The sequence below is a fragment of the Diachasma alloeum genome, unplaced genomic scaffold (assembly GCF_001412515.2).
Source record: "Diachasma alloeum isolate Michigan unplaced genomic scaffold, Dall2.0 Dall_scaffold_00325, whole genome shotgun sequence".
Lineage (NCBI taxonomy): Eukaryota > Metazoa > Arthropoda > Insecta > Hymenoptera > Braconidae > Diachasma > Diachasma alloeum.
Genome location: NW_021680464.1, coordinates 1,583,403 through 1,596,050, shown reverse-complemented (window position 1 = coordinate 1,596,050; position 12,648 = coordinate 1,583,403). Strand labels below are relative to the sequence as shown.

General features: G+C 36.6%; 3 protein-coding genes across 3 annotated transcripts; 2 read left to right on the top strand and 1 right to left on the bottom strand.

Annotated features, from left to right (window-relative positions):
* Nucleotides 1-950: 950 nt before the first annotated feature.
* LOC107040182 (F-box only protein 22) lies at nucleotides 951-4,091 on the top strand. The gene is made up of 6 exons (XM_015260136.1): nucleotides 951-1,068; nucleotides 1,146-1,349; nucleotides 1,425-1,594; nucleotides 2,660-3,011; nucleotides 3,378-3,751; nucleotides 3,858-4,091. Exons 2-6 carry the CDS (start codon nucleotides 1,153-1,155, stop codon nucleotides 3,923-3,925), a joined length of 1,161 nt encoding a protein of 386 aa, XP_015115622.1. The 5' UTR covers nucleotides 951-1,068; nucleotides 1,146-1,152; the 3' UTR covers nucleotides 3,926-4,091.
* A 1,402-nt stretch (nucleotides 4,092-5,493) lies between these two features.
* Nucleotides 5,494-9,131, top strand: LOC107040174 (pancreatic triacylglycerol lipase). The gene is made up of 5 exons (XM_015260125.2): nucleotides 5,494-5,612; nucleotides 6,418-6,566; nucleotides 6,738-6,914; nucleotides 7,813-8,088; nucleotides 8,815-9,131. Exons 1-5 carry the CDS (start codon nucleotides 5,509-5,511, stop codon nucleotides 9,129-9,131), a joined length of 1,023 nt encoding a protein of 340 aa, XP_015115611.2. The 5' UTR covers nucleotides 5,494-5,508.
* Nucleotides 9,132-9,209: 78 nt separating this feature from the next.
* Nucleotides 9,210-12,361, bottom strand: LOC107040173 (5'-AMP-activated protein kinase subunit beta-1). Its single transcript, XM_015260124.1, has 5 exons — nucleotides 12,186-12,361; nucleotides 11,754-11,973; nucleotides 10,880-11,137; nucleotides 10,089-10,319; nucleotides 9,210-9,684 (listed from the first exon to the last, which is right to left on the bottom strand). The coding sequence occupies exons 2-5, from the start codon at nucleotides 11,949-11,951 to the stop codon at nucleotides 9,538-9,540; spliced, it is 834 nt and encodes a 277-aa protein (XP_015115610.1). The 5' UTR covers nucleotides 11,952-11,973; nucleotides 12,186-12,361; the 3' UTR covers nucleotides 9,210-9,537.
* Nucleotides 12,362-12,648: the final 287 nt, after the last annotated feature.

Sequence of the window (12,648 nt, the reverse complement as noted above, 5' to 3'; positions counted from 1 at the left end):
AAAATACAGAATTGACAATAATTCTCTTTTTTTTTTAGTAATGGAAGAATAATTGAATCGATAATGACGACTGCAGAAAATCCCCCATCTAGCACGACACAAGGAACAAAGAGGACAAAAAACTCTAAAAACGCCAAATCCTCCAAAATAATCATTTTCAAGTAACACTTACATTTCTCAGGCTCATGATGACGTAATTTCTGCTTGGAGGGGTTCCCCGAGAGACTCCAAATGCCTTGGCAATTCACGATCCCGAACATCTTCCTCCGACCGTCCGTCTCGCACGAGGAAAAACCGCCAAATGGTCGTTGTGGCTAGAAAAAGGAGAGAAATGGGAGTCATCGTGATTGGACGAGTATTTTCATTGGTTGTTGCCAGCAAACGTTAACAATTGAAAAATCTCATTTGTCATTCGGAATTAAAAAGTCAATCCACATATAACCATCATTAATAATGAAAACTTGAGAGCAACCAACAAAATAATCAAATTGTCATTTTTTTTAATCTGTTGTATTCCTTACTTACCCTGATAAATCTGTACCTATGTTCTGAGGCACTTCGAAATGACAAACAACCCATTTGTCCTGGAATACCGCGTGTTTACATTTAGAAATCTCTCTCTCTCCTTCATTCTCTCTCTCTACCTATACCCAGTGCTAACCCAGAGTTGCCGATGGTCAGTTCGATTCGGATAGTAATTCTGCTTGATATGAGAATAATCCTGCCATCTTTCACCGAGCCGCTGCACTACACATGTCGTCTGATACCACATTTCCTGAAGATATCTCCAATACCGAGCCTTTTCTTTATCAGAATCTGTCCATCCGGGCATGTGTCCACAAATTTCCGTGCCCCATCTGTTCCACCTCCTTCCCTACTGTCGCCATTTTCCCTAGGACGTGCCCAAACGGAATGTGTCCATCTGAAATTGTCCAAACTCCCCCCCCCCCCACTTTTGTTTTTTTGTCTCCTTTTTCATCACACATTTTCATCACAACCCACACCATTTTCATTGCTGAGTTAAATGTAGACAAATGTGTAAATAAGTGGCTTTTGGGGTGTTTCAAAGTCTGTAGATAGATAAACAATATTTCAGACTGTTTAAGAAATTCAGAAATATTGTTCAACACGTTTTTTTTTGAAAGTTTTGCGATGTCAGCTGAACGCAGAAGCAAGAGGTTCCGTGCGGAGGAGAGAGAGGCTCCTCCACTTCGTGATAATTCATTAGAAAAAATGGAACACGAGGACCCTGAGCAGGATAACACCATTGTCCTGCCATATGATGTTGTTGCTATAATTTTCAAACGTCTTTTCGCTAAGGAGTTGTGCAACTCTGCGATGGTTTGCAGGTTTGAGGATGAGAATCGTGTGTTTTCGGTTTCTTTCAGTGATCATTTGTTTATTTATTGACTATGGACTTCTAGGCTCTGGCAGGAGGTGGCTGTCAATGAATTGGCTAGTCGAGTCCCTATGATCAGTCTGACACGCTGGGATGATGTCTTCAGAGCCTGTCATACACCGAAATTTCCTCACAATTTGACCAACAAACCCATGCTGGGACTCTTGTTCAGTGGCTCCAACTCGGTTCCTCGTGGTGAGATGGAAATTTTGGGGAGATGTTGACCGATCAGGGGTGAATAGGAGAGGGTGGTGCATAACGAATATTTGATTGTTTTTTAAGAATATACAAGCAGCTTTTACAGTTTGGTACAGACCACACAACACATTCCACCATTTTCAATCATCGAATTTGTCAATTAAATTCCGTGAGAAAAATGTGAAAGAAGTCATGAATATTTAGATTCATTCAAATTACATTTCGCACAGAACTATTATTTTTTGAAATTCCCTGCTTATTTTATAGGCATGAAATCGGTTGTTCGTAAAATTATGTGTATGAATAAATTTGCTACAATTCCGAACAAATTATTTTTGTGATGAACAATTGATTATTTATAAATTATCTATAGACAGTGAATGCAGAGGGGAACAATTGTCCTTTCTGTGCGAGGGGAAATTATCTTTTCAAAAAAGTCGAAAACGTATATTTTGCTCTACGTGCCCCTCTACTGTTGGAAAAAAATTGAAATTTTCTGGGCCGTTTAATAGTAATGGTCAGGAGAGGGAGATTGAATTCGATTTGAGGGAAAAAATCATGAAGTTGCAAATTTCTGAACATTAAATTTCATTAATTTTCATGGAATAATTGAACTGAAATTTCCCGTTTACGTGGATTTTTTTCCCCACATTGTGAATTTTCAACGACAATTCACAATGAAAGAAATTCCTACAAATTCGACAATTCCCAGAAATTTCAGAGAAGCGCTCTTTAATAAATTGATGGAAACGTTTTTATTTGAAAATATTTGTAGTATAGATTGTTCAAAGAGAGGGATATCTAGTGACGAATCAGAATTAAGTTGACGATTATTGTTCAGATTCTTTTGCAAATATCTTTGAAAGTAAGTGGGTTTACAAAAATTTAAGGCGGGATTATTTTTTTTATTGCATGAATTTGTCTGAGTCCCTTCTCTGAGACCCTTTACATAACACTGAGGATACGTATCTGCATTCATCTCTGGCCCCCTCCTCTTCCATCAGTTTACCCTCAATCAACGATAATCCTTTAATAAAATGGCACAAACATGATGTTTTGCAGATTGCTTCGGTAAACACTTTCCCAGAAACTGCGTTTCCCTCGTGATGAACACAAGTGGATTAGTGTTGAATGACAGGGAGTACGAGAGGTCTCCATCCAAAGTTGTTTATGCCTATTTGCCAGAGAGCTCTGGAGTGAATGTGGAGTACATAATGGGGAAGAAGAGTCAAGTTATCCATCTCAATAAGGATTTGGAGGTTCTGAGCAATGGGGATCAGCCACATAGGCTGAGTGTCATTGAACCCATGTTTCAGGGGGCTGTAGATAGATTGAAGGAAATCAAATGTATGCTGCTTATCACTGCCGAGAACTTCAGACATGAGGAGAAACTTGCCGAATTAGATGTCATAAAGTAAGGGTTTTAATTATAAAAGCAGTGCCCAATCGTCTGCATTCATATATCAACCCAAATCAATAGATAACAGAGATCAGTCAATCAATTCATTCATTGAACATTTTATATTTATAACAAAATCGATGTTTCCTTAAATTTTCAGTACTCATCTCATTTTTATTTTTTCATTAAAGTGATGATTAATAATTTATAATTCTTTACTTGCTAATTGATTCGTAAATAATTAATAGATTTATTGATTAAATTCTTCATACCTTGCGGCATTCTTATTTTTGTAATCACTCAATCATTAATAATTAATGATTCTGCAATTGTTAACACATTTTGTAAATTGATTGTTCTTCTTTGATTTGAATTTACCAGACAAAATGTACCTGTAATGTGGGGTGGAGTAGCTAAGAAATTGCTGGTCTGCAAGAGAGGTGTTAATGAAACAAGTGGATTCGAAAATGTCCTCTGGATTGCAATTCTCATTGGTGGACCCAACATAAAGAGTTGGTCAATTGTCATAGAGAATGATGAACGAAGGAATGAACAAATCAGAGAGAGATTTGCGGATTTTAAGAAGAGTGTTCAACCGATGAAACACACTGTGGGACTCATGTTCGCATGTGTTGGCAGAGGAGAGGGTATGCACGGTCTACCAGATGTCGAGGCTACTATTTTCAAGGAGACATTCCCAGATATTCCGTTGATCGGAGGATTCGGTAACGGCGAGTTCGGATTCAACTATGACGGTAATCCCAGCATTCTTCACTGATTGATGATTAGATAGACGACTGAAACAGAATAATTTTCGACTGATTAGATAGAACATAATTCGGGTGTGTTTCTCAATTGCAGATAACAGATTGAGCAGGCAGGCACATCACCAATATTCCACATCATTCATGATCCTCACCTACAATTAATTGAGAGGATTTTTTTCGTTCTCTTGGGATTTCGTTTCGATATAAACAGACATGGTATTGAAAAATGTAAATTGTCCGTCTCAATGCATTCATTTAAATTGAAATATTTAATTATCTTTAATAATGTAAGCAATAACGTTTGAACAATTTTCGTATAATAAAATTTATAGAAAAAGAAAAGAAAAGGGGATAATTTTTTGGACTTTTGGAAATCTGTTTCTTCTCATGAAATCGATTTCTGTACTGTTGAAATTCTGAATACGAGCCAATTAGTTGAGACTTAGAAAAAATATCCTTAAGGTGTGATGAGAAAAAGGTTGTCTTCGAAAATTGCACTTTCTCAATGATTTTATTAATCTTTCTCAAAAAATGGACCTTCTAATTTGTTTTCAAACTTTCCAAAAAATTCTCTAACGTTTCAAAGCGGAGAACCCTTGCAACTCTCCTCAATCTGAAAAGTAAAATAATTGCAAAATGTTTTTCATGTTCAACAACGAGATTTCAGTGAGAAAAAGGAACTAACATACTTGGATTTCCCGGGAATTGATGTAATTATAGTAAAAGTATTTAACAGTTAATTGCGAAGCAAGAAAAGGAAGTGTAGTGTAGTATTTTATTGCACTCTTAAATGTATAAATTAGTGGATGCCGGTCTTTTGCATTATAAAATGAAGATTCAACAGTAAAAGAAAAGAAAAGCGCACACGAAAATAAAAATAGTAGAATCCACAACACGAAGTTTGACTTAAGAAGTGCATCTTGTCCTCAGGGAATTTCAAATTTAAACTTAAAGCAAAGAAAATGAGTTGGACTTGTTAGAATCGTCCTGCTTGTCCTTCATAAAAATTTATTCATCCGCAAATTTCCATGTAATCGCATTAGACGCAGTTAAGCAAGCCTAAAAACTGCGAAAAAAACGATAAGACGAATAATCACTTAATTAAGTCATGCAAGTAACACCTGAACGATTAAGATGTCTGGAGTAGAGGCCCCGCAGTAAGAGGTGTTTCCGTGTTATTGTGATAATAGGAACTACAGTGATAAATTGTAGACTGCTAAACTGGGACGTACTAAATAAAAATGCGTGAGGGGGTACCTAAAATCTTACCTGATATGGGGGGGACTTATAAGAACGTTTTTTCGTATTGCGAACCGTCAGTCGGGTTTTCATTGCCTTGTTAGTTATGAGCATTTGGTTTTGGGAGAGAGAAGTAGGTGCTTATTGATAAAGAATCAATTGGTGATTCGAGAGGAATTAAACTGCTCAAAATTTAATGCTGTAATTTTTTATTGAAGAAGAATTGACGCTGATTCGAAAGGAATTTAGAAATTACCAAAATTTTCTGGAATTTCGTTGTTTTGATAAGTAAAAAGGGGAAGTAATTTTGATTGAGAGATTGTTGGAAGATTTTTGTTATTATTTGTTGTTTGAATCGATAAAGATAATTTTGACGAGCGAGAATGGGGAGCAAAAGAATTTTAGAATTTGTCGTCATTGTCTGTGGGATTGGAATCATTTCGGCGGAATACACTGAGAGCCCGTTGAGGGAGAAATATGACGGATATGGGGATGATTGGATCTTCATGCCTGACGGGAATGATCAGCCCCAGGTTGCGATACTGAAGGGCCAGGGACCGGAGTTCAGGGGACTAATTGATGAATCTGTGAACTTTCATCTTTATACGAGGTATTTTAGCAAGAGTAGAAAACGATGAATTGACTGAGATTTAGAACAGCTGAGTTTTTGATGGATATCTCTGGAGACAAGAGGGAAAGCTAAATTTTTGGAGGAAGTTCTGTATAAGAGGTCGGAAAAATGTCGAAATACTTTGGCTATTTTCGTTATATTTTGTTTTGTATTTTAGCAGTTGTTGTTGAATAACAAAACAGACTTTAAAATCCGATTTGGCCCCTCTGCTCAACCAAACGTTTTATGATAATCTTATTAAAATTTTGAAGGTCGGAATTTCAATCTCTGTTTAGAATCGTTAGAAAATATTTGAGAAATCTGGAAAAGTTGAAACTTCTATTTCTAAAAGAAGATTTGTAAAATAGTTTTTAAATTGAAACGTTGAAGACTTCGACCTAATCTTGTGAATAATTCATAAACAATAAATTTTGCATCCTAAACAATATTTTTTGGAAATTACAAGAGTTTACAAGAAATTGATTTTATATTTAAAAAATTGAGGTTTTCGGAAGCTTAAATTATTTCTATTTATTTACGAAAAAGGAACGTTGAAAAGTGATTTTTTTCTTGCAGGAAATCAATTAATGATGCTGATTACTCATGACTTTTTCAAATTGATTGACAAAAATGATTGAATGATGGTTTTATGGTTTCCTGATATATTCCTAAATATCGTTAAAAGATAATCCGCTTTCTCTCTTAAATCCCAAGATATTTTCAGAAATCTTATCTTGGAATGGAATTGATTCCACTCCATAAGATCCGAAATTTATAATGATTGCAATCGAATTTTGTTCTTGAGAAATGGACCCCCGAATGGCACCCTGTTATACAACGGAAATTCCGATTCAATAAAGAACTCTACGTTCAACCCATCGCACCCCACCAAGTTCATCACTCACGGATGGAAATCTAGTGCTCTCAGTGCAGGTCTTGTTAACTTGAAAAATGGTAAATTAAGCATTGAAGTTTAATTTAAAATTTATCTTGGCCAATTTGAAATGGGTCTTATGCCAATGGCTCTTTATGAAAATAAAATGATAATTGCAAAGAAATGAAGTAAAAATACCCATCGTAGAGAGAGAAAAGACAATCTCATTGACGCAATCCTTGCTTTTGAAGCGTACTTGAGAAAGGGGGATCACAATGTAATTCTCGTGGACTGGGAGCCCCTAGCGTCGAGCACATTCTACCTAGGGCCGATGCAGAATACCTGGAAGGTTGGAAAACAAGCTGGAATATTCATAGACTTCTTGGCCCAGGAGACCGGCGCAATACCTGGGCATATTCACTTCATAGGTGAGAGTCAATCGAGTGCCGAGAGAATGTAATGCCTTTATGACATTAAAAAATTCATGGCGATGATGCACAGAGGAAAAAAGTGTCCAGTTGATTTTAAGAACCTCATAATTCTAAAAAGCATTATTCTGATATAGAGAAACTGGTTAATTAATTTCAGAAAAAAATCTGCTCATTTAAGTGAGAAGAGATTTGAAATTGAGAACCATTGGGTTTTTAAACTGTGAAACTGCTTGAACTGAGAACATTCGATATAAAATGCTGGAGCGATTGTTAAACATTAATTCAGTACTGAAGCGGTAAAACGGTTCAAGTTTATTCCGACTATGGGACAGTTTTCAATGAATATCTCGGAATCTGCGACAGATAGCAACCTTTTTGTTATGAACATTTTTGCAGGGGGAATTGGGAGCTACAAAAAATGTTATTATAAAAATTTCGCTATCTCTTTTAAATTTGGAGATATTTCTCGAAAACTCAGCTGAAAGTTGATTCCATTTGGATACTTTTACCTCTGCTACTGAATTGATTAAAAGGGTCAAATGATACACTTCCAATAACAAAGGATTGAGAAACATGGAGTAATTAATTGCAGAACAAGGACAATCATCGATTTAAGAACTAGAATGTTCTGATTTTAAGAACCCAAGAGTTCTGAATTCCAGATCCAAGATTCCTTTATAAAAAAAAAAGAAAACGTGCTCTAAATTAACAGCAATTAAACTGGATTTAAATAAAATTGACTGAGAATTGGAACTTTTTTCTTTGATGTTCAACGAGAATTTTCTCAAAACGAGTGAAAATAGCGCTCATTTCCAGGATTTTTTGCTCGACAGAGTTCTGAAATTCATAAATGTTTACTGGAAAATGGTTATTTTTTATCTTTCTGTGGCTTTAGGTCATTCATTAGGGGCTCACGTAGCTGGAAACGCTGCATCAGCCACCACCTCCGGAAAATTAGGACGAGTGACAGGTCTCGATCCAGCTCTGCCTGGTTTCCACGTCATCTCCACGAATGATGGAAAATTAGACCCTACAGATGCAGACTTCGTTGATGTCATTCATTCCTGCGGAGGAATTTTGGGATTTCTTCAGCCAGTCGGCCATGCTGATTTCTATCCCAATGGTGGAGTTGCTGTGCAGCCCGGATGCTGCTGTATGCCAGAAATAACGGGTTAGAAATTAATTCATCCTTCATCATCCGTTAATCCGAAGATCTAAAGCGGAATAAATTCACTCGCTGTTTTTTCATGATTATCTCTGAATCTAATGGAGATAGCGAAATTTCAACAGCACTTGTTTTAGCCTTCTTCTATATCGATAACAATTCCTTATCTCCAAGTGATGGAGGAAGATAAGGTCACTCAACTCCAATTTCAGGCTTTAATAAACATGCCTGAATCGAATGCGAATGACGAGACTTTTTTAGGTCTCATTAATTTCTACAAGAAAGTTTGTCAAGAAAATTTCATAGAAAAATCTAATGCATTCGTTTGAAAATTTTATTGAATTTCTACTGAAAAATGTTCAATAGAATGGTATACAGAAAATGATAGAATTCGATCAACAAATCATTCTGTTGAATTTGCTTTAATAGAAATTTAAGTTAAAATTTTTCAATTTCTTTTTCTTGAATTTTGTAATGAGAAGAAATAAAATGTAATGAAAAAAACGTGAGAAATTCATGCTATATATTTCAATGGAATAAATTGTGTAGGTCAGAATATATTCATTTTCATCCATAAAATATTTTCTGTTGAAAATTTTTAGTTGAAAAATACGTCAAGCTGCGAATTTCAATAAAATTGACGAAAAACTAATATCATTTTCAATAAAAGTCTAATACACGTCCAGAAAATTCAAAGTCAATTAATTTTATCATCAAAATTATGATTATCAGAGGCTTGCAGCCACGGCAGAGCTTACGTCTACTTCACCGAGAGTATAATCTCAGAATCAGGGTTGTTAGCAACAAAATGTGACACCTGGGATCAATTCAGAATGGGATCCTGCAACGAGTCCCCTGTGGTTTTCATGGGAGAACCAGTGAACCATGCAGCCAGAGGCAATTTCTTCCTCAAAACCAGATCGGAGTCCCCTTTCGCTGATACTTCAGCGAAATCCCTGTTGTCTGGGGGTTCTGAACTCGACTGCGACGAGCCCGGTGGCTGGGGACTCAGGGGTGGCTCTCGAGTTTGTGGAACAAATTCTGTTTAATTGATCAGATGTAAAAAAAAAGTAAAATTAAAATTAACTCTCGATCAAATAAATCAAGAAATCAGCGAAGACATTTGATTTATCATCCCCTTGATATTTAAATTTTATTCATTCATATCATGTTTCTTCAATCACAATAAATCGCTTCAAAACACTTTTCATTAAATAAATATTTCGAAATAAACGTTATTTTTACCATTTCAACAAACTCCCCCGGTTAATCCATACCCCATTCTTCTTTTAAATCGTATTAAGCATTATTATCCTCGTACCTACAAAATTCACATGATTCCTTAATCTAAAATTTGTATATTCACGAGACCCGTAGAGGCTGTTACATCTCGAGTCGTAACTGTCGTGCATCGATTAAACCACACACATCATATGGCAATAAAATTCAAGTTACTTAAATTGGTTTATAAAGAAGTGTCGTTACATATTTCTTTCGATAACGGTGGGTCGCTGAGAGAACCATCACACTGTCCTTGATACTCAGAGCGTACAGGTGGTTCAGCATCACGTGGTTGGGCTCGGGTAGAAGAGTGGGTTCGCACTGAAAGAAATGTTCATGATTTTATTATGCTGAATAATACAGGAATAACACAACGGAAATTCCATGAAGTTTTTGGAGTAATGGATTGAAATTTCTGCGTTTGAGTTACTGAAATTTTAAAAATCCTGTGGATTTTTGATTTCCTCATTTACAACATTATTATAACATTCAGCCTGGTATTTACAGATATATTTAGTAGGATGTTATTATAATATAGTTTTCTTTGTGAAGTATTTTGTAGTGGAATAAATATCTGACAACGATTATAAATATTTAGATTAAGTTGAAGAGTACATTATTGATGGTGTGAATAAATCCTGTAGATTCGCACACTTTAAACAATAAAATGAAATAGCAAAAAACTTTTCAAGAATTTTTAAAAACTCTTTGCCTGAATTACTTACAGATAGTGGAGTATCTTTGTTTAAAATAACTTGTAACAAGTGTGGTGGTAAGATAGGTGGCCCAGCAACTTTTTCCCATGGCTTCTGAGTCGGTATCTCCTGTCCATACTCTGTTTGGGCACTGCTTATAATTCCCTCACTGTCTTTGGCAAGTGCTTGGAAAACTTCAAAATCTGATTTCTTCACGGAGACAAGATTGTTCTTCGCTCCCAAGCCGTTATCAACAATTTTCTGCGAAGTAAAATTAATCAGTTGAATCTCGCCAATCATGGGGAATTCATTCACTGAAAATAATTATTATTTTTTCCAAATATTCATTTACTTGAGAGAAGCATTTATTTTTTCAAAATCGTATTTCTCGAATTGAGTCATTCCCAGGCGAGTCTGATTAGGTTTTAATTATGACAATGATATTGCTCTGGAGGATAACTATGTTGCACGCGACCTAGGATGAAGTCCTCCAATGATTATTCATTTTTTCTAAACTTCTTATATTCTAGAGGGAAGAATTTCGATGAATTTTTTAATGTTGATAATTATTGAGGGAGTTCACTCAAGGTCATTGTTAATATGATCATTTTCTAGAGCAATATAATTGTCATAATTGAAACCTAATGAGAATTGCCTGGGAATGACTCGAATACAAAACTACGGTATTGAACAAATAAGTACTCTCAAGTAAATGGCTATTTGGTAAAACTATTTTTTTTCTCAGTGTTGATCGATTGTCATGTGCAGAAAACGGTAACAAAAGAGATAAAAATTGAGGAAGACACTTGGAATGTACGTACCAGGCCAGGATCATGCCTCCACTCTCCATCGACGAAGAATTTGTACTGGTGCTCACCCTCAGGTAGATCGATAATTGTGACGAAGTCACCATGGCTCTTGACCATTGGCAATGTTTTCCATCCTGAGAATGTACCACTTATGTATACCTGTTTGCCACCACCTTCCCACTTGAATACTGTGGGCAAGACCTTGCTGTCAGCGACTTTAGTCCCTTCCGAGACAGTGTTTGATCGGGGTCTTTGAAAGTCATCACCCTCCTGATTGAGAACATTCAGTTGTTTCGAGTTTTTTTTTGTTACAAAAAATATTGACATATTATCACCAAAATAATTCCTTGCGTCAAATAACTGCAAGGAGGGAAAATTCTAGCAAGAATTAGCATACTATTCATCAACCCATGAGACCAAACCACAGTTACCAAAAAATTCGGATGTGGCACTCGAATTTTCAAGGGAATGTCACGGAAACGTGGCGTAAGATCTTCAACAATTGGAATACTACATTTGAGTCGTTGGGTGGGCTATTCGAATTTTTTGGTAAGCTTTTTTTTGGTCCCAGGGCTAAAGTGGCCCTGGACCACTCCCAGCCCACTCTAGCCCGCTCTAGCCTTGTAGGCTAATTTTTGAAGGGACTCAGGATAAGGATAAAACGATTCAAGCAGATGTTGCGTATTGGTCAGTTTTCAACGAATATCTCGGAATCTAATCTACATATCAAAATTTTGGTTACAACCTTTTTTGTAAAACAAATTGAGAGTTACAAAAAGGGTCATTACGAGATATCCCCCTAAGAGATAAGTCGACTTATTGAATAAACGACTGAAAAATTTTTTTTAGAATTGATTACTGTTTCAACATAAGATATGAACAGTACCTTAGTAAAATATGGCTCTTCCTCCTCATGGGACGACTGGAAGACAAGCTTTTGGCTAGGTTTCTTAGCAAAAGTAAATGCCTGCCCCTCTTTGCTAGGCGAAGGCGGCGGTTGTTCTTTGCTGTGTCTGTGAGTGTCTTTGGTCACTGTACTGCCATGATGATGACCAACTTGCTGATTGCTGCCTGCATTACCCATTGCTCAACCCCCAACAATCCCACTGGACTCAAAATAAACGAATAATTCACATTACAAAGAACTTCATTCAGCAAACAATCTCAAAACCTCAATTTTCCCACTGATCCATAACTCAATCAACGATCAAGAATCACCAGAGTTACCAATAACTGATTATGCATTTGAATGCCTCGTATCGAACACTCGACACATTGTTTACATGCACTTGTTTACATAAGCGTAGGGAAGACTCACCGAGTGTCCGAAATGGCAAAAATTTACATGAGTGGCTGGAAAATTGTTCCTCGGAGTAATATCGTGGAAATGCACATGCGGTTGTTTTTTTTTTACTGGAAAAATAATTTATTTGGGATTGTTGAGTGGACTATCAGCTGATTGCACGATGGCATAACGTCACCATTAGCAGGTAACGTGAGGCTAACACCGCTGCGCATGCGCAGCGCGCCACTCACGCATGCTCAAAATGGCGGCCGCTTCTGAGGACTGAACCGAGTTTGGCGTTCGCTCTGGTTAGTATTGGAGAAATTAAGGGTTAAACCGTGAAAATAATTGCTAATCACGGGAGAATAGATTGATAGTCGTGGGTAGAGATTATTTTGTGACAAATTCGGCGTTTATTTTGGTGAATTCGACGCGCTGGATTGTCTAGAAAGTTGAGAGGGCAAAACCCTGTGCAAGTCGCGCATATTGAAGATGG

Bases quoted from the DNA above. Each gene is read 5' to 3' on its own strand.
- LOC107040174 (XM_015260125.2), top strand. From the start codon at position 5,509: ATGCCTGACGGGAATGATCAGCCCCAGGTTGCGATACTGAAGGGCCAG. The intron at 5,613-6,417 runs GTATTTTAGCAA...TTTGTTCTTGAG, and splicing joins AACTTTCATCTTTATACGAG to AAATGGACCCCCGAATGGCA. The intron at 6,567-6,737 runs GTAAATTAAGCA...TTGCTTTTGAAG, and splicing joins TCTTGTTAACTTGAAAAATG to CGTACTTGAGAAAGGGGGAT.
- LOC107040182 (XM_015260136.1), top strand. From the start codon at position 1,153: ATGTCAGCTGAACGCAGAAGCAAGAGGTTCCGTGCGGAGGAGAGAGAG. The intron at 1,350-1,424 runs GTTTGAGGATGA...ATGGACTTCTAG, and splicing joins AACTCTGCGATGGTTTGCAG to GCTCTGGCAGGAGGTGGCTG. The intron at 3,012-3,377 runs GTAAGGGTTTTA...TGAATTTACCAG, and splicing joins GCCGAATTAGATGTCATAAA to ACAAAATGTACCTGTAATGT.
- LOC107040173 (XM_015260124.1), bottom strand. From the start codon at position 11,951: ATGGGTAATGCAGGCAGCAATCAGCAAGTTGGTCATCATCATGGCAGT. The intron at 11,138-11,753 runs GTACTGTTCATA...GTTCTCAATCAG, and splicing joins AAGAGCCATATTTTACTAAG to GAGGGTGATGACTTTCAAAG. The intron at 10,320-10,879 runs GTACGTACATTC...TTTACTTCGCAG, and splicing joins GGAGGCATGATCCTGGCCTG to AAAATTGTTGATAACGGCTT.